This window comes from Nelusetta ayraudi, unplaced genomic scaffold (assembly GCF_046127955.1).
Source record: "Nelusetta ayraudi isolate G7.1 ecotype Tasmania unplaced genomic scaffold, CSIRO-AGI_Nayr_v1 ptg000238l, whole genome shotgun sequence".
NCBI classification, from domain to species: Eukaryota; Metazoa; Chordata; class Actinopteri; order Tetraodontiformes; family Monacanthidae; genus Nelusetta; species Nelusetta ayraudi.
This window is the reverse complement of record NW_027466287.1, coordinates 700406-725363: the sequence shown is the minus strand read 5'-3', so window position 1 is coordinate 725363 and position 24958 is coordinate 700406. Positions and strand designations below refer to the sequence as shown.

General features: G+C 50.9%; 1 protein-coding gene across 1 annotated transcript in view; it reads right to left on the bottom strand.

Annotated features, from left to right (window-relative positions):
- LOC142882210 (tyrosine-protein phosphatase non-receptor type 14-like) overlaps positions 1-24233 on the bottom strand; it is a 35776-nt gene extending 11543 nt beyond the window's left edge. The window contains exons 1-10 of the mRNA XM_076016798.1: positions 23792-24233; positions 13436-13865; positions 10969-11144; positions 2873-2970; positions 1720-1787; positions 1105-1175; positions 707-794; positions 520-608; positions 343-430; positions 110-192 (exon numbers count right to left, since the gene is read on the bottom strand). Of these exons, the coding sequence (XP_075872913.1) occupies positions 110-192; positions 343-430; positions 520-608; positions 707-794; positions 1105-1175; positions 1720-1787; positions 2873-2970; positions 10969-11144; positions 13436-13609 (935 nt within the window). The 5' untranslated portion in view covers positions 13610-13865; positions 23792-24233. The remainder of the gene's footprint in view (positions 1-109; positions 193-342; positions 431-519; positions 609-706; positions 795-1104; positions 1176-1719; positions 1788-2872; positions 2971-10968; positions 11145-13435; positions 13866-23791) is intronic.
- Between the last annotated feature and the right edge of the window lie 725 nt (positions 24234-24958).

Genomic DNA, 24958 nt, shown 5'->3' with positions numbered 1-24958 from the left:
AAAAAAGAAGTTAAAAAGTTTCCTAATTGTAAAAACAAGCGTCCCTCTGCTTGCATCAGTGCAACATTTCATAAGAGGCTAGAAGTGGGCGTGAAGACCTCCCACTCACTCTGCACAGATCTTGTTCTGCTTGTAGAACTTGTGCCTGGCTGTGAACAGACGAGCGATGTACTTGGCCATTTCCATGTCCTCCTGCAGAAAAAACAAACCAAGAAAAGTTCAAAACAAGATCTTTTTTTCTTTTAATGAATTCAGTTCCGTGTTTTTGGATAAAAAAAAAAAAGAAAAACTCCCAGACTGTCATGTGTGTAACGATCCCTTAGACTCAACAGCGCCACCCACCAGGTGAAAGGCGATGGTGTCGTCTCTGCTGGTGATCTCCACCGTGATGGCCGACTTGTTGTGTGCGATGGTGCCAATGTCCTTCCACCTGCACACACACACAGAGCTTGACTTTCCAACACCAAAAAGAAAAAAGAAAGAAAACTTCCCTCCCTCCTGGGATGTTTTCCAGCCTACTTGTGCAGCATGATGGATCTGCCGTTGCGGTGCTTGACAAACACGCCGATGAAGGACACGCCGATGAAGATGTCGTTGGTGTAGTTGTCCTGTAGAAGAGGGAGGAAACGTGGCGGTCAGCCTCCGGTGTGGAGTGTGTGTGTGTGTGTGTGTGTGTGTGTGTGCGTGCGTGTGTGTGTCCTGTCACCTTGGCAGGAAAACTTTCCTGGCCGAAGCCGTCCAGCTTCTCCACCTCCTTGATGTAGAGCAGCTCCGCCTCAGCCGTCTGCATCCCACTGGAGAGAATTTCAAAAAATTTAAAATCTAGTTATTGCCGGCGCCCCATTTCAAATCTGAAGCCAAATCTAAAATCACAATCGGTTTTGTTTTTTTTAAGAAGAGCGCAGGAATTTTCAGTAGGGCAGCCGTTTTCACACCGTCTCCCGGCTGGCAAATTCCCTGGAATGCAGGGTTTTCACTCGGGGTGCCTTTTTTTTTTTTTTTTTTTCCATTGCAGTATTGAGCTCATTGAGCAGCTGCTCTGCTGCTAATGCTGCAGACTTGCTTTACATTTCAAATGTGTCGAGTCACACACAAAATAACTACCAGTGGCTCTTGTGCTCCTCGGCCACCCTCTTGGTCCAGTCCTCCAGCATCTCGTCTCCAGTCGGCCAGTTCTGGGGGAGAAACAGCATCAGAGGAAGAGCAACAAGCTCAGGAACTCCTGTCCTGCTTTCCTTCACACGTCTAAATGATGCCGCGACGTGATTTAATTAGCAGCAGGTAATTTAACAGCTGTGATAAAAGAAGGAAGAAACAGCGTGAGAACCTGGCAATGTATTTTCTGAGGCCGTAGTTTTTTGGGGTTTTTTTTGATAACAGTAAACCTGAGTTAAAAGACGTGTGCCTTTAAGATGATCTAAATAATTCTGCTTTGATATCACTGCAGCGATGCCAGTCCATTAAACTCAGTGGGTGGAATTTGACTGCTTTAATGCTATGGAAATAAGACTAAGTTGGTCTTGAACTAGCTGTGAGCAAGGAAACAAGGCCACTCCTGTCCACCAGGGAGGCGTCAAGAGCGCGCAGCTGTCGCTCTGTTTTGGTGGAGGGAGGGTTGGGGGGGGGGGGGTGGCAGGTGGAGGTGAGGCAGGAATGTGCACCTCGAGGCGACACAAAGACACACAAACACAGAGACAGTGTGAGAAGTGAGCAACTCACCACCGGGAAGAGCACGTACTCCCTGAGGAAGTCCTGGGACATGAACTGGGTGAAGTTCCCAAAGTCGGCTGGAAAGACACACAGACAGACAGACAGACAGACAGATGGGAAGGTTCAGGTCAGTCAGGAGCAACAGAGCAGCGAGAAGTTCAGGGTTCAGATCAGACGGACGAGGATTTTTGTCATTTTAGTTTTTAGGATCGTCTTCAAAAGTTTCCGATATTTCACAAGCAAACCGGATTGTTTTCATTATTACCAAACAATCAGGGACATTTCTGACACTTTACATAAGCAAAACGCTTCCAGTTTGGTCATTTAAAAAAAAATCATAGCAATTTTTGTTGCTGTGAATAGAAATGTTTCTTTTGCAGCCTCTTCAGTGAGACAATAAACACCTGGAATCTCTCCTGCCAGCGCACACTGAAGCAGAGGTTTGAAAGAAAAGAAATACTGTGTATATTTTATTACCAAAATGTATCGACTCCATTCAAAAAAAAGCAAACGTTCGCCTTTCCGACTTAGCCATGCAGCAGGAGTAAACCTTTTGCTTAGTTTTTCTGTATTTTTAAGTACTTTTTCATCAACTTAAGAGAATCATTTTCTTTTCATCCATTAGAGGACAGACGGGCGGCTGGAAAACTCCCAGTCCGCCGCCACTGCCGCCCTTCCAGCGAGCGGCTCTTCGCGGGAAGGATCTTCGTCCTCCGGCGGATAAAAACTTTTTCCTTCCTGCGAAGTCGAAACCCTGGGAGCGGCGATAAGCCGACGCTCTGTTTACATTCCCCCCAGTCCTGAGACGCAGACGGCACCCGGGAACAGGACGACGGAGGAGCAGCAGCGAGGATGGAGTGAGGTGGTGTGTGTGTGTGTGTGTGTGTGTGTGTGTGTGTGTGTGTGTGTGTGTGTGTGTGTGTCGGGACTGATAGCGCAGGAACTCAAGTGGACGGCGGTTCTCGCAGCCATATTAGGAAGCGAAAGTCGAGATGACCTGCGAAAATGTGAGTTTTGTTCACTCTGCTGCGCTGCTGGGCGCCCGCGAGCACATTATTCACAATGGCGGGGGGAGGGGGGTCTCTCTCTCTCTCTCTCTCTCTCTCTCTCTCTTTCTCTCTCTCTCCCTCACACTCACACACACACACACACACACGCTTACCTTGCACCGCTAGGCCAGCTAGTCTGATCCCCTGCTCCACTAAGCAGTGGAGGCGGCCGTCCAGCACCTCCTTCTTCACCTGCAGGTAATACTGGTACCTGGGGGAGTGGGGGGGTGGGGGAGGGGGAGGAGGAAAGGGGAGGAGGTTACTGAAGTGACTCCAGCGTGACATGAAGTGGCAAGAGCTGATTCGCAACAGAAAGAAACGGCCCTTTTTTCACCTACAGGGCAAAAAGGGCCGATACAGGTTGAAGGTCGAGACAAGGTCGTAGCAGTCATCAACCTCCTGCCGGGCAGGGCTCAATCTGGTACAGTGACAATAAAGATCCTATTTTATTCTTCTAATCAACACGTTGCCTCTTCTTTTCTTTTCTTTTTTACCGAAGGCGATCAAACGACAAGACGCCGCACGAAAAGCTGCAACAAGTCTCAGCATGAAGCCGAGCTCTTGGTGGGAGGCTGCAAACAGAGGGCTAAATATGTGCAACACATTTCGAATGTATCACACATGCACAGAAATTCTGGAGAATTCCAGCTGCGCTAGCGGACAAGGACGATTAACACTGAGCTGCGAGCGGCTGCAGTTCAGGAGTCCGGCCAGCAGGGGGTCGTGAGCGTCTCGCTCGTCCTCCTGCTGCAGCTGCTCGCAGCTGTTGTCGAGCGTCGTGACGGCGGCAAAACATTTACACCAACTCCGGCCCTTTAAACTGCCGCCGGCCGACTGACAAACAAAAGAAAGGAAAAGGAAAAACAGGTGGATGAGCGACCGCGGGGCCGACGTGGGCTGACGGCAGCGTGGAGGATGAGTCCGGGCAGCTCCAGTTTAGAGGCGCCGACAGCGGCGCCGGCGACGCCTGCCAGAGGAAGCGTAAACCAAAGCAGTTTTTTTGTTTTTTTTTCCAGTTCTTTTCTTTTGAAAGCCGGTGAGTCACAGCTGACACCTGAGGAACGTCGAGTCAGTCCTTCACCATCCTGCAACAACCACGGTAACAAAGTCCTGCAGGGCCTGACACTACAGACATGGAGGAGTGTGTGTGTGTGTGTGTGAGTTTCAATTAGATTTTTCTTTTCAAGAGGATTTTATTGCAGGGCTGCTGCCAATTCTTTCACCATGTTTCCAAAGCTCTGCTCCTCCAGCGTCGTCAGTAAACCTCTTCTAACGACTAAAAGACCAGAAGTGAAAAATCTACAATAGAAAGATTTGCTATGAATCGCGTTTCAGGTCACAGTCGTCCTGTCAGCCGTTTTAAAGGCCTTTTTTATATTGCGGTCTATGGGAAAAATGCTTTTTGGGACCATGGGATTTTTTTTTTTTGCTGCAGTACCTCGAGTGGCCACTGGGGAAACAAAATCGGCACGGCCATATAGCCAGTCCGGTATCTAGTTCTTACAATACATATACATACAATATTCCTAAAGACCTGACACTTGACCTTTGACCTGTCAACCTCCCAGGACGAGTCTGAAAAGCCGTTTGAAAACTTTTTCGTCCTCTCACGCCCCCTGCAGGCTGAAATGTACCAAGCTTTTTTTTTTTCTTCCAACTTTAGCAGAGCCCCTCTTTATTTTTTCCTTTTTATTTCTCCGCTTTTAGCCTCAACTCCGACTGCATGTGAGTCTTATGAAGAACTGCGGTGGCGGCGGCGGCCACACACAGCAGGACAGACAAGGGAAGTGTCAGGGTAACCAGGAGCAGCTCCCTAAAAACTCCTGCGCCGTTTCCTGTGTTCCATGAATGGAGGCCAAGACCCCTTCTCCTCCCCCCTCCCTTCACCCTCACCCCCTGGTGGTGGGACACCTTCCCTGCCTGAGTCCTGAAGGAGCTGAAGCTGCTCCGTCCTTCCGCTGCTCTTTCTAAACCAACTTTCTCCTCCATTCCTCCCTCATCCTGCTCTATTTACTCACTCGTTCATTTATTTCACATTTTCTCCCCTCGTTCGGTCTCACAATCCCTCTTCCTCTCCTCCTCACATCTTTCATGTCCATCTTTGCCTTTGCATTCTCTCTCCCTCCCCTCACATCTACTCTTCCTTCTCCTTCTTCTTCTTCTTCTTTCTTTTCTTTTTTTTTTTTTTTTTAGCTCCCCTCGGCATACTCCCGAGTCTATAATCTGACCCCGCCCTCCTCCCTCACCCTGTCATTACACCCGTTGGCTAAGCTGCCATTCCGTTCCCGTGGCAACCCTCTAATTAGCCAAACCCAACGGCCGCGGCTGCATTCGGAGAGCGAGTGAGGGATGGAGGGAGGGAGGGAGGGGGTGAGAAGATGCGGTCTGGACGCCGGGAGCGAGCCGAGCGGTGGGTGAGGGTGGGGGCGGAGCCACGCGGGTGGTGGAGGGGTGGGAGTTGAAGGGTGAGGGGGTTTTGGGGGGGCACAAAGGCTTTTGAGCGATTGTGGAGTTTTTGTTTTGGCAAAACTCGGCGTGTTTTCCCAGCACTCTGCGTCCGGGACCTGGGTAAACACTGAGGTCGGCGGCGCTCGGCGCTGCTTCTGGAGGCTCGGCGGTTACGGCGGGATGGTGTTTATACGTTGCGCGAGGTCAGCGGCGGGGAGGCGGGCAGCGAATTGTTGAAATAGCTGCGAGCGAGTGAAAGGGCGAGCGAGAGGGCGAACGCAGCTCAGCTCCCAGGACGCCTCACATCGTCAGGCACGGCGATGACTCACACGGTTGATGACTGACAACAAACTCTGACGTCAACAGATTGCAAACGTGTCTGGGATGATGAAACCGCAAAACCGAGATATGGCAAGAAGAAAAGTGGAAACACGGAAACACCTGAACGGAAAAGGCTTTGATGCATCAACACAGAGGTGTATCGCAAAAGTGTCATGGAAAGACTTTTTCTGGCATTTACACGTCAGCGGACGTGACGTGCGGGGTCACGTGACCAGTTCACTGACCAGTGAAAATGGCGCAACGGGACAAGGTTTTACGATAATTACGGCTTCGCACCACTCAATGGAAACACCTGCAAGTCGCAATTTGTACTTTGTGGAAATTTGAGAAATATTTATACTTTCTATCTGCGGGAAAACTAGCTGGCGTAATCACGCCGCACATTTTCATTCTCAGCTGTCCTGTAAAAGTCTCGCTGAGGCCGGTGAGAAGTGCAGGAAAAACAACAATCCCAGAGGGGGAAGGAATCCTCCAGCGCTGCTCCACACTGCGGCGGCTCCGGTGCTGCGGCCCGAAAGACACTTTGCTCTTGGGGACGCGTCGTCGCCCAGAGTTGTCAAGCGGCGCGGCAACAAGTGCAGCACCTGGCCGGTGAGGGTCGGAGTGACATCACGCCGCCGCCGCGTGAAAAGTGCGTCGGCTCCGGCGTGAAGCCTGCGCTGTGCGGCGCTCACAGGGAGTTCCTTGTGAGCGCCGCCATGGCAGAGCGCCGGGCTGGCACTCGCTGCAGCCACACACAGACACACAAAGAGGCCTTTATGAGCACCCACGCATGGTGCAGGCCTGCGCCGCTCCAGACCTGCTGCCAGATGTCCGCACAGCCCCCCCCCCCACCCGACAACCAGCCTGCCAGCATATGTGCATGCATGAGCGCGTGTGCACGTGTATGTGTGTGCGTGTGTTTGTGCACGCATACGTGTGTGTGCCTTGCAGGCTCCCTTCACCTCTGGGGTGACCTTCAACCCTGGATGCTTCCAAACGTCTTGTGTGGCAGAGAGGAGGATTCCACTGTGTGTGTGTGTGTGTGTGTGTGTGTGTGTGTCAGTATGGCATTTAGGGGACGGCAAGACATTTCAAGCAGCAGCGAGCTCGGCTGGTCCTCACTTCTCTTTGCAACTTTATCAGCAAGATTTTGAGGTGAAGCTGGAGGAGAACACAGAGTCCTGGCAAAGATAGAGAAACAAGCCTGTGTGTGTGTGTGTGTGTGTGTGTGTGTATATGCGTTAGCGCTAGCGATAGCTGGCTGAGCGCAGCTAGGATTTCAAGGCTGTTAGCGGCAGCTGGCCTCGCTCAGGTCAACATCTCCTCTGTTTAGGTTCCTCACTTTCCCTCTCTGGACCACTTTGCTGCTCGTCCATATCACTCACACAGATGGAGCAGACGGCTTCCACCGTGGCCGTGGACACACACACACACACACACACACACACACACACACACACACACACACACACACACACACACACACACACACACACACACACACACACACACACAAATTCTTTTCTCAAGTTGTGTGTGTGTGTGTGTGTGTAGAGAGGCTACAGTTGGTCGCCTGCAGCAAAAAAAACACTCCAAACGGCCTCTTTAGTGAGTCAGGCCTCGCTCTGATTTATATGTGCGCGGCTTAAAGGGCCACTCTGACTCACAATCCTCCAGTGTTTCACCGCTTTTCTCTGCTGCGCCTTTCTTCTTCTTCTTCCTCCTCTGGCCAGTTTTCCGTTTTTTAGTGTGTGTGTGTGTGTGTGTGTGTGTGTGTGTGTGTGTGTGTGTGAAATTGGAAGACAAGGGCCCCGCTCAGAAACGCTGTTTTAACACTGCCGGCACAAAGACGGGACAGCAGGAAGAGCGGGAGGAGCTGCAGCAGGGGCTTGGAAGGGAGCGGGAAACAAACTGTGCAAGCGGCCACTGAGTCGTCGGAGGAGACGCGTCCTCATCTGCATAACCGCTTTGGAGGCTGAACCCAGGGAAAGAATTTCCACCCGCTGGAAATGAAATGAAAGCCCTGTGCTGGACACTCCAAGCAACACAAAGACAAACAAAAAGTCTCCGCGCTGCGTGTCTTTGTCTCACAATATCCGAGTATCCGCGAGGGGCGGCCGCCATCGCGCTAGCGGCGGGCTGTGCTGAGGAGCTAGCATTAGCACGGCAGCCCACCTAGCGAGCTACGTGGCTATTCTTGGATAAAAAAAAAAAAAAATCACAACACAAACAGCTGCTTTGAGTCAAACTGGGCGGTTGTGCGAACACTTTGGGCGACGCCGCACGGGGAAGGGTCGGAACATGTTACACACCATTCCCCGCGGTCGCATTCTGTTTTCTTTCATGTGCAACAAGTTTCCACTGACATGGAATTGTGAGGAATTCTTTCCTTCTTTTTCCTTCCTTCCTTCCTTATCCTCCCTTCCTTCCTTTTCCTTCTTTCCTTCCTTCCTTCTTCCTCCTTTTCCTTCCTTCATTTTCCTCTCTTACTTCCTTCCTTCCTTATCCTTCTTTCCTTCCTTCATACCGTCCTTCCTTCATTTTCCTCTCTTACTTCCTTCCTTCCTTATCCTTCTTTCCTTCCTTCATACCGTCCTTCCTTCATTTTCCTCTCTTACTTCCTTCCTTGCTTTGGCGGAGCGGCGAGTGGTTTCAATGTTGGACGAACGCTTAATTGGCCTTGTTGGATCACTGACTCAAGTGTTCAACAAGCACACACACACACACACACACACACACACACACACACACACACACACACACACACACACACACACACACACACACACACACACACACACACACACACACACACACACACACAGCGGTCCTGTGCCGCCGGTAATTTTCACAGCTGCGTGGAGGGAGGAAGAGCGGGAGGCAGGAGGAGGAAAAGAGAGAGAGAGGGAGAGAGAGAGAGAGAGGGTGGGGGGGGGGGAGAGTCAGGTTACACACCAGTCGGCCTTCAAAGAGTCGAGTCGCATCATAAAGCCGTCCTTACTGTCAAACGACGTCCCGCTGCTTTCTGGCTACAAAAAAAAAAGAAAGAAATCCAGACGCTCAAATTCATCGGAGGTCTTTTGGATCCATCGACTTGACACAAAGTGACGCTGACGTCAGGAGGCTTCGCTCCAATTTGAAAAGCAACTCGGGCTTCTCGAGGGCTTTTGGGTTTTGTTTTTTTTTCCAACAGTAAATCAAGGCACCGACGGCGGCAAGAAAACAAAACAGAACAACGACAACGACAACAACAACACAAATTCACATTCGCTGCCACTCTTTGAGTCTTTGGTTTAATGTGGCTGCCGAACACACGGCTGAGTTCCAGCGAGAAGACGTGCGGTGAAGCGGCTCCAACCACACGAGGAGTCGAGCCTGGCTGCCGAGCTTTTACTGTCTGTGTCCATCCACGCTCTTCCGTTCGCCATCCACCCCCCCACCCCCCCCCCACTGCTCAGTCAGACCAGGTGCACGTTCAAATCAAAACCACGCAGCCGCTTTATGACGTCTACGACGTCGGCTTCTGCATTTTTTTTCAGTGCGCTTGCGTCAGATGCGTCGGAATTCTGCCGCTTTGGAAAATCGACCTGACCGACGGCGGCTTTCCCAAGAGATGAGAACACAACGTCGACGGCAGCAGAGCTCGACGAATCAGCAGCCAGAACGATGCGGACGGGACGATTTTTGAGAGGACTGAAAAATCTGCAAATGAAAAGTTCTGAAATCTGAAGAGTTGGAGATCGTTTTCAGCCTGACGCGACAAGTCCACTTTAAGTTTTGTGTGTGTGTGTGTGTGTGTGTGTGTGTGTGTGTGTGTGTGTGTGTGTGTGTGTGTGTGTGTTTTCTTCCAGTGTTGTGTTTTTTTATTGTGACTAACTCCTCTGCAGGAGCTGCAGCTGGCTTCCGAGGGAGGGAGGGAGGGAGGGAGGAGGAGGAGGTGGGGGAGCGCAAGGAGTGCGAGTGTATGCATGCGTATCCGTGTGTGTGTGTGTGTGTGTGTGTGTGTGTGTTGGGCGAACTCAGACAGCCCCCATCCCCTCGGCTGAGCCCCGCCCCTCCCCTGCTGCAGCACTTCTGCTGGGGAGGAATGTGTGGTCCGCCTCCTACGCCGGGCGGCTGTGCCAACATTCCAGACCCAGCAGAAAAGGAGAAAGAAGGAGAAGAACAGAGGAGGCCGAGAGGAAGGGGTTTTTTCTTCTTTTTCTCTTTTTTATTTTTTTTCAACGCGAGGCGAGAGCGATGCGATGATCTGGAGCTGATAAAAAAAAAAAAAAAGCACCAGGGGAGGCTGAGTGAAAGGATTGTTGGAGAAAAAAGGAGGAGGAGGAGGAGGAGGAGGAGGGTCGCCGAAAAGAGGCGACCATTGTTCCTTAAATTGCCCCTAAGGCCCCAACGTAACCCCCCCACCCCATCACACACACACACACACACACACACACACACACACACACACACACACACACACACACACACACACACACACACACACACACACACACACACACACACACACACACACACACACACAGCAGCTGACCAGGTTTCCTGGAGCGTCGTCTTCAGCCGAGCAGCAGCTGGATGCATCTCTGCATCTCCGAACGGACGGCAACATCGGAAAACAACAACTACAACAACAAAACACACACACACACACTAGTGACCGACGGACGGTCAAACTCTCCACACAGGCAGCAGCCAGTGAATTCGGCGGCCGGGTGCGAAGGCCGAGAGCCGCCGCCGCCGTGTGAAGGAATCCGAGCTGGCAGGACGTCCCGGCTGCACACAGACCCCTGGACGACCCCCCCGAATCCCCGTCTGCTCACACTGCTCGCTCGCACTCCCGCTTACACACACACATAACACTAACACACACATCTGCAGTCGATAAATACGATCGGGCTCAAGTCGAACGGATCAGCGGTTCAGATATGTAAGACGGAGGCCTGGAGGGTTCAGGGCCCCGATGAGAGACCAGAACCTCCTCCTCCTCCTCCAGGCTCCTCCTCTACACACCTCCATCAGAGGGTCACATGATGCACAGTGACTCATGGTGAACATGGTTTTAGGTTTTAACAGGAGAGCCAACGAGGGAACCTGACTGTCAGGAGACTGGCTGCAGGTCCAGTCCAGGTTGTGTCGCATCTCAAGTTTCCAGAAGTCAAGAAGAGGCCCGACTGGACCTTCAGAGTCAAACATGCTGAGGGAACCAGTGCACGTCCACGAGCACCAATAAGAAACAAAACGTAAATCGCTTTGGAGGCAACAGGTTCATAAATATCGTTTCCCCGTTGCGACTTATTTGGAAAAGGCTGCACTGCTGCACTCGAAGTTGCGTAATTCTCCTGTGTTCTGACTCACTGCCGTCACCCAAACGTGGGCAGTTTGGTTTGTTTGCAGGAAGGAAGAGAAGAGAAGAGAAGCGGAGGCCTGGTCCTACCTGGTGGCCTCGTGCTCCAGCCGCGACACGCTGGGCACGTAGAACATGACGCCGAAGAAGAGCAGCGGCTCGTTGCCAAACTTGTCCAGCTGCTTCTTGAGGGGCTTCTCCAGCTCCACCCAGCGCTGCGACGGAGCCTGGGTCTTCCCATGGAACCACAGGCCAAAGTAGTGGGTCTGGAGGGGCAGGCAGAACATGCACGGAGTCAACAGGCACATATTTCATATTTTCCATCAGATCCGATCAAACCTTTGACGTGCGCGGACTGAGAGCAGCCAATGAGACGGCGGCGACGGTATCTCACCTAAGCATGAGACGACCTCTTAAATGCAAACGGAAGTGAATCACAGTGACGCAACGACAACAGAGATGTTTTCGTCCGATACGAGCGTCTAGGAGCCGTGAGTCACACTGCAGAGTGGGGAAACTTTTTGGAAAACTCCCCGAGGTTCCCTGACGGAACCATCGGATCGCTCAACCTCCTCCTCGCCGCTGGTGCGTTGAACGGCTTTACGACCTGCTCCTGCGGCCCTGGGGGGTGGGGGGGGTGCAGGTGCCGACATGCTAGCGACGTGCAACGCCGGCTGGTTACAAGTCGTGAAATTAGTCACGACAAAGCAAAAACATCGAACCTGATTGCTAATGAGGTGAGGTTTTGGGGTTTTTTTTAGCCAACACGCTGCTCATCAGTCATCGTCAATCAGTGCACTGACTCTGATCCAGCCGCTCGAATCGTGAACTCCTGTTCAAAACACAATAAATACTTCACCTGGATGATTTGTACACGAGCAGTCAAACGTTTGGACACACCTTCTAATGCCAAGGCATTTTCTTTATCTTCAGTTCTTTCTACACTGCAGACAGATACAACTCACTCAATAACTTCAATAGCTGTAAATGTGCTATTATGGAGACCTTCAATATAAAATGTATTTGAGTTATTTGACACTTTTATTGCTTCCTTCATAATTCCATGTGTGCTCATACGCAGTGTTGATGCCTTCAGTGAGAAACTGCAATGTCAATGGAAAAAAAAGACATTCAATTCAAAGGGTGAGTCCAAACCTTTGACTGGTAGTGTATTTGTAAAGTAAAGTAAGTGTTTGTAAAGTAAAATGTATTCATTTTGTACTTGAAACGGCACAATAATTGAGGAACTATGAGCGATTTACACTTTCGATAAATGCAAGGCGGCGGAAGTGGCGTTAGCAAGCAAGCTAACACGACAGTTTTGACGAGGTCTTTAAAATTTACTGTTAAAAAAAGCAGTGGTTGTTTCATTTCTGGCGCGTGCAAATGCAGCAGCGCACAATTCAGGGAAACGCAACGCAACGCAACGCAACGCCACGCAACGCAACGCAACAGACTGCGTCGGAACCGCAGCGCTGAGACAAAGTGTTACAACACCTGTTTCGCACTGTGTCGTGTTGTTGCGAGGCAATTAAAGTCATAAATCTGCCAGCTGCGAAAAGGCAAACCCCCTCACCCCCCACCCCGGCACACACAAACACACACACACAGACACACACACAAACACACAAACACAAAGGCCTCAGGTGCAGCAGTTAAAAAGGTGAAAATGGGTCGTTTCGACGGACGGACAGTCGCAGGAACGTAGCCGACGGCTGGCAAATGCCGCAGCGCAGTGCGAGTACACACTCCTGAGACCTGCACGTCTGTCAAAGTCAAAGTCAAGCCTACAAAACAAAACACCAGGACACACACACACACACACACACACACACACTTGCCATGTGGAGGCAAACATGCAGAGAAGAAGAGGAAAGAAAATGAGAGAAAAACAAGAGGTGTTGTTGCAGTGTGTGTGTGTGTGTGTGTGTGTGTGTGTGTGTGTGTGTGTGTGTGTGTGTGTGCACAAGCGGGGTAGCCGTATCTCTTTCTTCTGCAGGGAGGGAGGGGCGGGCGAGAGGACAGAGCGAGCTACGCTTCGTTAGAGACGGACAAGGACCCAGCGGGAGAGCGGAGACACACAAACACACACTCACACACAGACACACACTCACTCACTCGGAGGACACGTGGCGATCACACACACACACACACACACAAACACACACAAACACACGTCATTCATAACAGCGACATGAATCAGCGCCGCCTTTTAAATCAGGCTTGATGCAGGTGACACATCCACCCACAGGGAAACCAGTGACTGATAGAAAAGAGAAGAAAACGTGTGATTGGCTGATCAGCGGCTTCAGAATTTGAAAAAAAAAAAAAATCCAATTCAACTGGTCCAAAACAGTCGATGATGAGTTCATTCCACCACACCTGTGACCTGAAATGAGTCTTGGGGGAAATATCGCTATCGGTTGCCATCACAATGGGAAATTAAGCGTTTAGACGATATTGGCTCATGGGCAAAAAAAAGTCAAAATCGCACATCCGTCTCCCTCTATAATTATTAAGTACATCTGCTGGATGAGAGGTTCCATGGCGCGCTCACCTCCCGCAGCTCCAGCCTCTGCGCCACCGCCTCCAGGCACTCCTGGCCCGTGCTCTCCACCGACAGCGTGCACTCGATCACATGACTGTCCAGCAGGCGGATCCGCGTCACAAAGTAGTTCTTGCTCAGCACGTTGTAGCGCCGCGTGCGCCGCAGCATCAGCCGGAAAGGCATGGCTGGTCCGTGGGTGGTGGTTGGGGTCAGAGGTCGCGGCGTGGAGTGGTCAGACGGTCAAAAAGTCGCTCTCGGGAACAAGAAGAGGAGGGGTGGGGGCGTTTGTGGGCGGGCTCTATGACCTGACCTCTGACCTCCGCACTCTGGCACGACGCCAGACGCACCGCCGGGTGGAGAGACGCACCCCGGCCAGGCGCTGGCCCATTCCCAGAGGTGTCCGGAGGACCAGGAGGAGGACGAGGAGGACCAACTGGACCTGCAGCAGGAGGCAAAGGGGAGGAGGAAGAGGAAGAGGAGGAGGAGTTAATAACGGCGACCTCTTCACACTCATCTGCTTATCAAAGCACCGCTCACTGGATAAATAACCCTGCACACATTGCTAGGTATGTTTGAGTGTGTGTGTGTGTGTGTGTGTATCTTCAACCATCTCAGTATGATGATGTTTCCATTTTTTTTTAAACGGTTCATCTCTTCCCACTCACTCTAATTCAGACCTTTAACTTTTTTTGCTTGTTGTTTCAAATATGTTTTATTCTCTGTTCGGTGACCTCGGATGACCTGGAAGGCACCATCAAAATAAAATGTATCATCACCATTATTATTATTATTATTATTATTATTATTGTTGTTGTCAATATTTACCAGCCCAAGGGCAACAGGTGAGAATCAGCAAACGTCGCCGTAACTCCACTCAACAGACCTTCCCTTTGTTTCCAAGATGATCGTCAGACTTTGCATTGTCCATGTTTTTAGATGCATAAGAGAAGCATCCTGCTCCCATTACAGTCTGACCCAGTCAGACAGTTGGACCACCCCCCATCCCCGGCTGCACCCACTCCAAGAGAGCCGAGAAGCCAGGAGGCCAGAAAAGTGAAGCTTTGGATGAACGGACTTCAAACGGGCCGAGCGCAGACGTCAGCTGCCTTCCAGGAACTATTGGAGCTTCTGAGGTTCATTTCAGGGCTCTGTGAGTGTGTGTGTGTGTGAGTGTGTGTGTGTGTGTGTTCGTGGAGGGTTTGGAGGGAGTACTTCCTGTTCCCTTTCATCCACCACCTTGCTGACAGCCGCACTGCACAGCACAGGACGTGTGCAGCAGCGGCACACATGCTCCCACAGAGTAGCTGCTTAGATGCCAAACAGAAGAGAAAACGTCCTTGATTGAAAACTCACAACTTGGTAGTGAGGACATTAGCACGCCGCCGAGAGGATGATAAAACAACAAACACACGCAAGTGGGTTTTTTAGTGTTTTTTTTTTTTTCAGTTTATAAGTTGTTTTGTTTTGTTAAGTAAAAAAAAAAAAAAAAAAAAAGTCTGGCTCATCCATCTTGCCAACCTCCAACATAAGCGTTTTAATCAGTCGTGAAAACTCTCGGATAAAATGTTTCAGAGTTTTCTTTAAAAAAAACAAAACAACAACCTGCTTTCAGGACGACCCAGAAGAAGAAAAGTTGGAGGCACCATGCAGGCTGCTGCTGCTGCTGCTGCTGCTGCTGCTGCTGCTGCTGCTGCTGCTGCTGCTGGAGGAGGAGGAGGAGGAGGAGGTTCCCTTTTATCGCCCTCGCAGCAGTTTTTTTTATCAGAAACTTCTTCAGCTCTTTCCCGGATGGACATGTAACACAGTTCCAGGAAACCCAGCAACATTCCTGCATCACTCATCTATTTTTTTTTTCACATATACCTTGAAGGGCACAGCAGTTGGGACACGTCTGTGCACTAATACCAGCGTGGAGACTAGAAAGACACGCCCACTTTTTTTTTTTTTTATCCCGGACGATTAAATCACCCAGTCAGTTGTGATTTTTCTCATTTTATCCAGGCTGATGAATGCCGCTGGAATTAAAACGGGCGGAATTCGCAGAGTCACCACGCCGAGGGTGGCGGCCGCTCTCGCAGCCTCGTCAGACGGGAACGAGCCGGCCGGAGGCGACCGGGAAGCTTCCACACCTCTGTCGCCGGGAGAAAAACAACAGGCGCTCCGGGAGGAGCGGTGACGCATGACGGAAAACTCAGGACGGGCCCGGAATGCTGAGCGACACGAGAGGATTTAAAGAGGGAAGGGGGGGGGGGGGGGGGTTGCAGAGAGTTTAAAGTCGAAGAAGAAGAAAAAAACGAGTGACGAATGAGCCGATGGGGGGAGGGAGGGGGGGAGAAAAAATGTTGCTGTGTGGATGGATGTGTTGCTTCTTGTCTGGAGGATTGTTTTTTTTTTTTTGTTTTTTTTGATCGTCGTCTTGGACGGCGGCCAGGATTCCTCAGCACCCTCGGAAAACACAGACACACACCTGACACTTGAACGCACCATAAAAGCGGGGGGGGGAGTGGGGGAGTGGGGGAGGGGCCTGTGGGTGAGCAGCAGGTGTGAAAAGTGCGACCAGCGTTTGTTTGGCAGCCTCGCTCCACCCTTTTTTTTTTCACCCGCAGGAAGGTCCGCCCCCTTTCTCGGAAGCCACAACACATTCCACAGTCCTGAATACATGGTGGGGGGAGGCCGGCGGAGCAAACTTAGCCCTCTGTTTGCAGCCTTCCAGCAAAAAAAAAAAAAAAAAAAAAAAGCTTATTTTACGTAACATCAACGTTTCAATGCATCTTCCACACCATAAGTTTTTTTCCACTGATGGGGAGGAAAGCTGCTTGCCAGAAGACTTTGACATGAGCTGGCAAGGCCTCGGTGCCCTTTGTGACATCACACAGGGCCCTAGCGTTGCTGTGAGAAAAAAAAAAAGAAAAAGAAAAGTGAACTATTGCATTTCAACAATCTAAAAGGGGGATAATGCGGTCACACGGTGACCACCAGTGGTCACCTGACCTGAACCAGGTCGCTGAGGCTTATGGGAAACAAACTAAAACTCTCTCTCACACACACACACACACACACACACACACACACACACACACACACACACACACACACACACACACACACACACACACACACACACAGCAGTAAAACAACAACAACAGCAAAGATCAGAGCAAGCGAGGGAGCAGAGAGAAAAACACTCAGAGGCACAAATAAAGACGCATACTTTCTCCGTGCGGTGTGCAAACATAGACATGCATGAACAAGGAACACCACAAACACGTACACGCACGCATGCGCACGCCAGCGTGCGCACACACACACGCACACACACACACAGCAGGTTTCGCAGAGGTTAGCCAGCGGACCAGACCAGACACAGTTAAAAGTAGCAATCAGTGGCGCGGTTGGCACTGCGTGGTCGACTCCATCCAGACAGACGGACGGACAGACAGACAATAGCTGCGGACCAGAACTCACTCCTTCACACACCCACTCCTTCACACACTCACACTCACACACACACCCTAGAGAGCCACGGCCTCTCGCTCTGCTGCGTTTCTCCCCCCCCCCCCCCCGGCCGATGGTGGCTGCTGGGTTTTTTTCTTTTTCTCCCTCTCTCTCTCCCTCTCTCCCTCATTCCCAGCGTGCAAAAAGAGCATGCACGTTTATGATTTTTGCACGTTGTAATTTTGCGGCGTGGAGAAAACGAGCGGGGAAAAACTGAGGGAAGAGGGTTGTTTTTTCCTCTTTTGGCTAAAAATACACGTTAAAAAAAACCCCATTCCATTCTTCCTTTGTCGAGTTTTTTTCTCCCTTTTTTTCTCCTCTCCTCCTCCGGAGGCTGGTGTGGTGCGGATCAGAAAGGTGAAAAAAACAGAGATGTTTTTTCGTTGTTGTTTTTTTTTTTCTTCCCCAGAGTGTGTGTTGAAAAATCCACAAAAACCACGAGTATGTTTTCCTGCCCCAGCGTTTGTTTGCAGATGCTTTTTTTTTTTTCAGCACCGCCGATATGGAGGTCGAGTCGCAAACAGTTCAAAGACACATCAGCGTTGTTGAAGGAAAAAGTGTTTTCCCCCAGAGTGTCAGTTTAAAGGGATGTTTCACTTTTAAACCATTTTTTTGGGCAAATTTTTACAATATCCACTCAGGTTCAGGCTGTTTTCAAATTCAATGGCTGCTTTGTTTTTCCCTCCAAGTTAATTGTCTGGAAAATGTAATACATTTAAAATGACACGTTGTCCGTAAAAATAAAAAAAAAAAGAAAGAAAAAAAAAGTGGCGGGCACCAAATCAGACTGGGACGGCTGTGACAAAGTCAGACGCTGACGTTTGTGTTTCAGCAGCAGACCAGCATGGAAACAAAATAAAACTATTTCGAGTCAGGTTTCCCAGCTCGGTCGGGACTCGGGACCGGAAGTTTCTGGGGCCGTCGGGTCACCTGTCAGACGAGCAACGAGGAGGAAAAGCTAAACATCGCAAGCCGAGCCAAACACGCAGCGGCAAACACGACGGCAGGACGGCCGCGTTTACACAACACGGCTGCACCGCTCGCCGAAGAATCACGGCAAACGCCTCCAACGAGTCATCACCGCAGCGGCTGCACGCAAATGCAGTGTTGGAAATGGTGTGTGTGTGTGTGTGTGTGTGTGTGTGTGTGTGTGTGTGTGTGTGTGTGTGCCGTGTGTGTGTGTGTGTCATCCCTTCTCTTCATGGGCACCAAAAAAAAAGGAACAAAACGGCAAAGCCTTGGACGCAAGTGTAGTGTGTAATTCAATCAATCCCATCCCTGTTGCTCACACACACACACACACACACACACACACACACACACACACACACACACACACACACACACACACACACACACACACGAGCGGCGGAGCAAAACAAACGGGTTAAGTGCTTCACAGCTTGTAACTGCTCTTCCTCCATCAGACTCCTTGTTTTGCCCCGCCCCCTCCCCCCCCAATCTTTCTCCTCCTCCTCTCCCCACAGTTTGGCCAATCAGAGCCCTGCGTCACGTGGAAGTTGAGAAAACGCCGCTGATGCTCAAAGTTCGGGAATGATATCGACGGATCCGCTTGGAAAAGTTCCTCCTTCACGTGAACTCTGAAAGCTTGCGCGTCCACTTTGACAGCCTCCCCACTCTCAACGTTTTCAGACATTTCTGTAATGGAGTTAGGACGTCTGTCAACCACCACGCAGCCAATCAGCATCCGGTATTTTGGAACACAGGTCTGAAAGTCCGTAGAAGAAGAAGAACAACAACAACAACAACGAGAAGGAGAAGAAGAAGAAGCAGGTAACACCTGGTTAAGCTATTGTCTGCCTGAACAAAAGAAAACCAAGAGCATGAGGAGAAGAAGAAGAACATAAACAAGAACAACAACGAGAACGTGAAGAACCAGAAGAAGAAATCAGCGTGAGAGCTGCAACGAGCATCGGGCCTTTGCTCAACAAACAACAGTGAAAGCTTCTTTGAAAGACTCGGTGACAGGCGGCCGAAACGTCGCTGACTGGCTCCATAAAAAGAAAACAGAAAAAAAATCTCAGCAGCTTTTCTTTTCCATTATTCTTCTTCTTCTATCTTCAACAGTCTCGGACCAGACGGACATGAAACAGCTCCGGCAGATTTGCGGGCGGCTCCAGCAGGAGTGTCGGGTTCCCGTTAAAAGGCGACGACAGGCTGCGTGTTTCATTTCATGTCATGCGATAGATCTCCGCCGCAGCCATATGTTCCTCCAGGCTGCAGCAGAACACAGGAGGAACCGGCGGAGAAGATCTCCTCGGGTCTTCTGAGCCTCTTTCATGTCGCATGACGGGATTTTTTTTTTTTTTTTTGGGGGGGGGGGGGGCGGAGGGGTTTGTTTTGTTTGGTGTGGAGGGCCGCAGCTTAAAGGTCTGAACACGTGGAGACAATAAAGTCTCATCAGAGTCTTAGAGGGGAGCCCCCTGCCGAACCCACCTCCACTGACCCTGGATCAGCAGCAGTGACAGTGGACACACACACACACACACACACACACACACACACACACACACACACACACACACACACACACAGAGGCCTTGTTTTCCCAGCATGCCGAGGGGACAGCGGGGCCCAAACACCACGACCACATTTGTCCCAAATCAGAACAATTAAAACATTGATACAATTCACAACATGCCTGCATACACCCATCGTGTGCACACACACACACACACACACACACGCACACACACACACACAGAGCGTCTGTCACACACGCAGTCGTCAGCAGCTGCAGGCAGATGGTGCAGCCAGGCGGCCGGCCGGCCAGACAGCGTGTTTGTAACAAGCGCATCTGCTCTCTTTCACTTTCCTGCTCTCCTCTTTCTCACACACACACACACACACACACACACACACACACACACACACACACACACACACACACACACACACACACACACACACACACACACACACACACACACACACACACACACACACTCTATAAGGTACAGAGCTGCAGTGTGTTCAACGTCAATGGGAAGCAGAAACATCACGGCGATGCAAGAGCGAGCGACTGCCTGCACACTTCTGACGCTGGGCCGGTGATTACAGTTGTAAGAGTGTGTTGCACTCCTGCGAGCCCTTTAAAAGGCGACTCAACAACTAAATGACAGTACAATTAGCAGAATATATTCCAATAGAGCGCCCCCCACGCAGGCAGCTCTCTTTGAACAGAGGACGGACGGACGGACGGACGTGCTGGCGGAGCTGAAGGGAAAACTGTTACAAAGATGTGAAACCTGAAATATTGTCTGTATGAAGCGAGGAGGAAGGACGGCGCTCGAAATAATCTGTTCAGTGTTGTCACGCGTTTGGATTAAATCCAATGTTTCATCCCTTTGAAGTGCATTTTTTTTTCAAAAAGAAGAGTTCAGGCTCTCCAGGGAATCATATCAGCCTCCTCGCTGCACGTCCTGACAAGTCCAACAAGGAATTTTAATGCTGGACAGAGAGCGGCTCAGAGGGGAAAACTGTCAACAAAACACGACCACACACACACACACACACACACACACACACACACACACACACACACACACACACACACACACACACACACACACTATCTTGACTGTGAGTGAGCTGCAGGACTTGATGGCTCCTCAAGAACTTCTGCTGCTGCTGCTGCACGAGGACGAAGGAGGAGGAAGAGGAGGAGGAGGAAGAGGAGGAGGAGGAAGAGGAGGCCGAGGCTGGCTGCCGACCAGCTTTCCAAAACCGACGGTGACGTCGGCGACTGCCAGCTCATCGCCGTGCCAGCGGCGCTTCGGGAATCGCGGCGGCCCGGAGCGTTTGGAGATACGACCCAGCAACAAGGAGTTTGGGGGTGCGGGGGTGTGTTGGTGTGTGTGACCGGGTGTGTGTGTGTGTGTGTGTGTGACCGTGTGAGTGAGACAACAAGGCGAGGTTCTCATGCTCTTATCATGTTGGTACAGTTGCTGGAGAGGCGACACCGGTGGGGGGGAAGGGGAGGGGGTGGAGGACGGTGAGAGGGGGGCAGGATGGGGGGGGGGACTGATAGCGGCGGCAGTGCAGACCGTCGGCCGCCGAGTCTCTTTCCGGCAAAACCTCAGCGCCGCTTTTCACATTTTCCACCACCACCACCCTCCCTCCTGGGAACCAGCGGGGGCTCACACACACACACACACACACACACACACACACACACACACACACACACACACTGCCAGCAACAACAACAACACAACAGCAGCAGCAGCAGTAGCAGCAGTAGCAGCAGTAGCAGCAGCAGCGTCCTGGTTTACGGGTCCCTGAATGCAGCAGCTCTTTGATGGCGCTCTGCTACTGTATCAGCGGCTCCTGTAACCAACAAAGTGGCCGTCAGGAAGAAGACGCGACTTCAAACGGAAAGTTCAGGCGCTTGATCTTCTGTCACATGTGAGCCACATTAAAGCGCACACTTCCGCCGCCGAAGCCCCTTTAAAAATAAAATTGCACCTCACACTTCGAACTTTACGGGGGGGAACTTGCGTTGCGTTGTATTTTTTTTTTCTTTTTTTTCGGAGAGGTAGTGGGGGGTGGTGGAGGGGGCGATCAAAGGGACAGGGGTCAAAGTGGAGTTTTTTGGGGTTTTTTTTTTGGGGGGGGGGTGTGGGCGGGGCCACGGTGGTGACTGACAGCTGGCCTGGGAGGAGGTGTGGACTGTGGGAGAGTTGGGCAGGCAGCGGCACGTCGGCGCGGCTCTGTTGTCGTCGTCTGCCAGATGGAGCAGCACTTACACAACACTGGCAGCCTTGCAGGTCACAATGCACACACACACACACACACACACACACACACCTGCACACACACACATACCAGTAAACACATCTTACGGCATTTTTATTATAGCTCTGATTTATGTGTTTCTTCGCTTTATGACGCACACGTAATGCCTGCTGAGGTCAGCAACAAATGAGTGGATTGTTGCTTTTTGATAAATGATGTCAATTAGTTGAATAAATTGATGCGTTCCAAAGCCATAAAATCAGACACACTCTGCTTTTTTTTTGAGATGGTAGCTCCGTTCATGATGTCACAAAGGGCTGTGTCAATGAAAAAGTAGAAAGTGGAGCGGGCAGCAGAAGCAAAGCACGGCCGACTCGAGACACATGGTGAAAACCGAGAATATTAATTCTCAGCAAAGCCAATTCTTACGTCCAATCGGCAACACATCTCCTCCGGAAGCCAGAGGAAAAAAAACGAAACGCACAGGAACGCGGTCCCTCCTCGCCTGTCGTCTTCTTCTCAGCGCGACCCAAAATTGCAGGTGCGCGTCGCTGGGCCCCTACGTAGCAATCAAAACGGCCTTCAGACACAAATGGCCCAGTGGCAAGACAAACAATGGCCAGTGTGCCGTCTGAGCGCAGCAGGGCCCACATTAGGCGGGCCGCACCTACCACGGCCGTGCCCCGCTGACGTCCAGCGCCACATGCCAGCGGAGCCGGCGGCTGCCACGGCCCGGGAGAGACACACACACACACACGAGCGGCAGCGTCCGCTTGAACCTAAACGTTATTGGATATTTACCCACTGTGTTGTGTCTAAACAGGCCTGAGGTGGAGGCTGCGGCTCTTTCACTTCTTCCAATGGTCCAGCTGCGTGATTTCTTTTTTTTTTTGTTGTTTTTTTTCGTTTGTTTTTTTTCTTTATTTTAAAGTGCTGCGTCCTCTCGAGCCACTTGCTGCAGCACCATATAATTTACGCAGCATGCCTTTGGGCTTATAAAAGGCAGCCAGATGTGTGTGTGTGTGTGTGTGTGTGTGTAGCCCAGGTCTCCTGCAGCAGCCATGCTATATTTGCCCGTACAGAACTCTCTCCTCTTTTTTTTTTCCTTTTCTCTCTTTCATTCTTTCTCTCTCCTTTTCTTTTGCGCAGCAACACTTTGCAGGCTAAATTGCGTGTCCGGACACATCTTGTGCACGCTCTGACACAAAACATGTATGCGGCGCACACAGACAGATGACGACTGAAGAGAGAGAGAGAGAGAGAGAGAGAGAGAGAGAGAGAGAGAGAGAAGAAGAAGAAGAAGAAGCACGACAAACAGCTCAGCAGCAAAATAAAAGTTGCAAGTGTTTGATGGATCCAAAAGGAAGGACGTGGTTTGTTCTTGTTGTTGCTATTTTTACACACACACACACACACACACACACACACACACACACACACACACACACACACACACACACACACACACACACACACACACACACACACACCTCTTTCAGGTTCAATATTATCAACCCCTTCCTTCCAACCTTCTTCGTTTGAGACAGCAGGTCTACAAGCATCCACAAGCACAGATTGCTTATCAGTGATTAATGGCCAGGCGATTGCCTGGTGTAAAATACCCCCCAACTGACGTAAACCCTGCACTCAATGGGCCAATACAGGCACCTGGGTGTCAAAACCGGTGCAAAGGTGCAACGCAAAAGGTGGAGGGGGGCTGTCCTGAAGCACTGAAGCACTCAGTCCCTTCAACCAGAACCCCCCCAAATGAAGACTTAAGTGCGGGAAATGTGTCCTATCAATGAGTTGATCCACATGAAATCGCATCCAGCAGGCATCTTACAGGCCCCTCGAGGGGATTTGGGGCTCACGTCTGCATATTTACCGCATGTTTATCTTCAGTGGACGATGAGACGGAAGGGGGGGGGGGGGGAGTGAGGGGGACATTTGGAATCTGCTCCATAAGGCCCGTAAAGCCGCATATACGCGTCGAGTTTAGACGCAATGGATTGTGGTATGAAAATGGGGGGGCGGGGGAGGAGGAGGAGAAGGAAAGTTTTGTTTCCCTTCGAGGAACCAGCGTTCGAGGAGGTGCACGAGCTCTCAACTCACCGCTGGTCGTGCGCTACATGCTCCGCTTCTCTGCCCCGCACCGAAGAAAGTCGCCGTTCAACCTCGACGGCCCTGAACGTCACAGCATCAGGACGACCATCCGCGCGGCGCTCATCTCCGATGCGTTTAAATTCCAAATGTTTGGCAGGAACGAGAAGTTTAAAAATGAAAAAAAAAAAAAAAAACCTCGATAGAGAGATTTTTTTTTCTTTTTTTTTTTACTCGTCGGCCAAAAAAAGGGCAGTCGCCAAAAAAAAAAAAAAAAAAAAAAAAAAAAAAGTTGAGCAGAGCCGCTTCAGCAGCAGCAGCCGAACCCGAATAAGAGGGAAAAGAGGGGGAACCGTCCCGGAAAAGTTGTCCAACTTGGCCGTGAAGTACAACGACGTGGTCTTCGTCTCGCACAGGGACTCTTGGTATGTTTATAGTAGTGGGTCTCTGTAGTCCAATGGAGGCGTTCGGGACGGGAAAGAGGGGGGGGTGCGAGGTGCATTCATGACCCGCACAATGCTGGAAAGGATAGCTTCGAGGGCACACTCGCTGCCCAAGTGGGGTCCTGCTGCTAGCAAAAGGTTCAGTTGCTTTTTCAATAAAGGTATGGGCTTCTTCTTCGTTGGTTTTTCGAAATGTAAAGGTGTTGAAAGGGCGAAGACAATTCGGTAAGGACGCTGTTCGGGGCTGCAGTGAAGTGAAAGAGCAGAGCAGCGGACGGGACCCTGAAGGCAGCAGTCAGCCCAGACGCCCGTGGAGGTCCCGCCCCTCGTCTGTGACGTCACCGCGGAGGAATGTGAGGAATGCCGCGCTCTTGGGAGAAGTCCTCCTCGTTTAATGGTTTTCCAGGGGCCAGAGGTGACTAAACGCCGAACAAAGGAGGTCCCCTTACATATTTATGTCCTCCCCTGTTGCCTTTTGGCCGCGGCTGGGTGAGAGTCCCGGCGGGGCCGATCTATTTGCATAAGCTACATTTTTACAACCTGTAGGCTTCAGGCCCTGAACGCACCACCTTCCACGTCCTTTTGTGCCGCATATGGATGCGCACACTTGAATCGAATCATGTTGTCATTTTTATCCCATTCATTCATTGATTCAGCATGTGAAACAGTTTTAATTCCAAATGTGCAAAGGATTTGTGTCGTTTAAAGTCAAACGGGACATTTTATGTGTAGCATA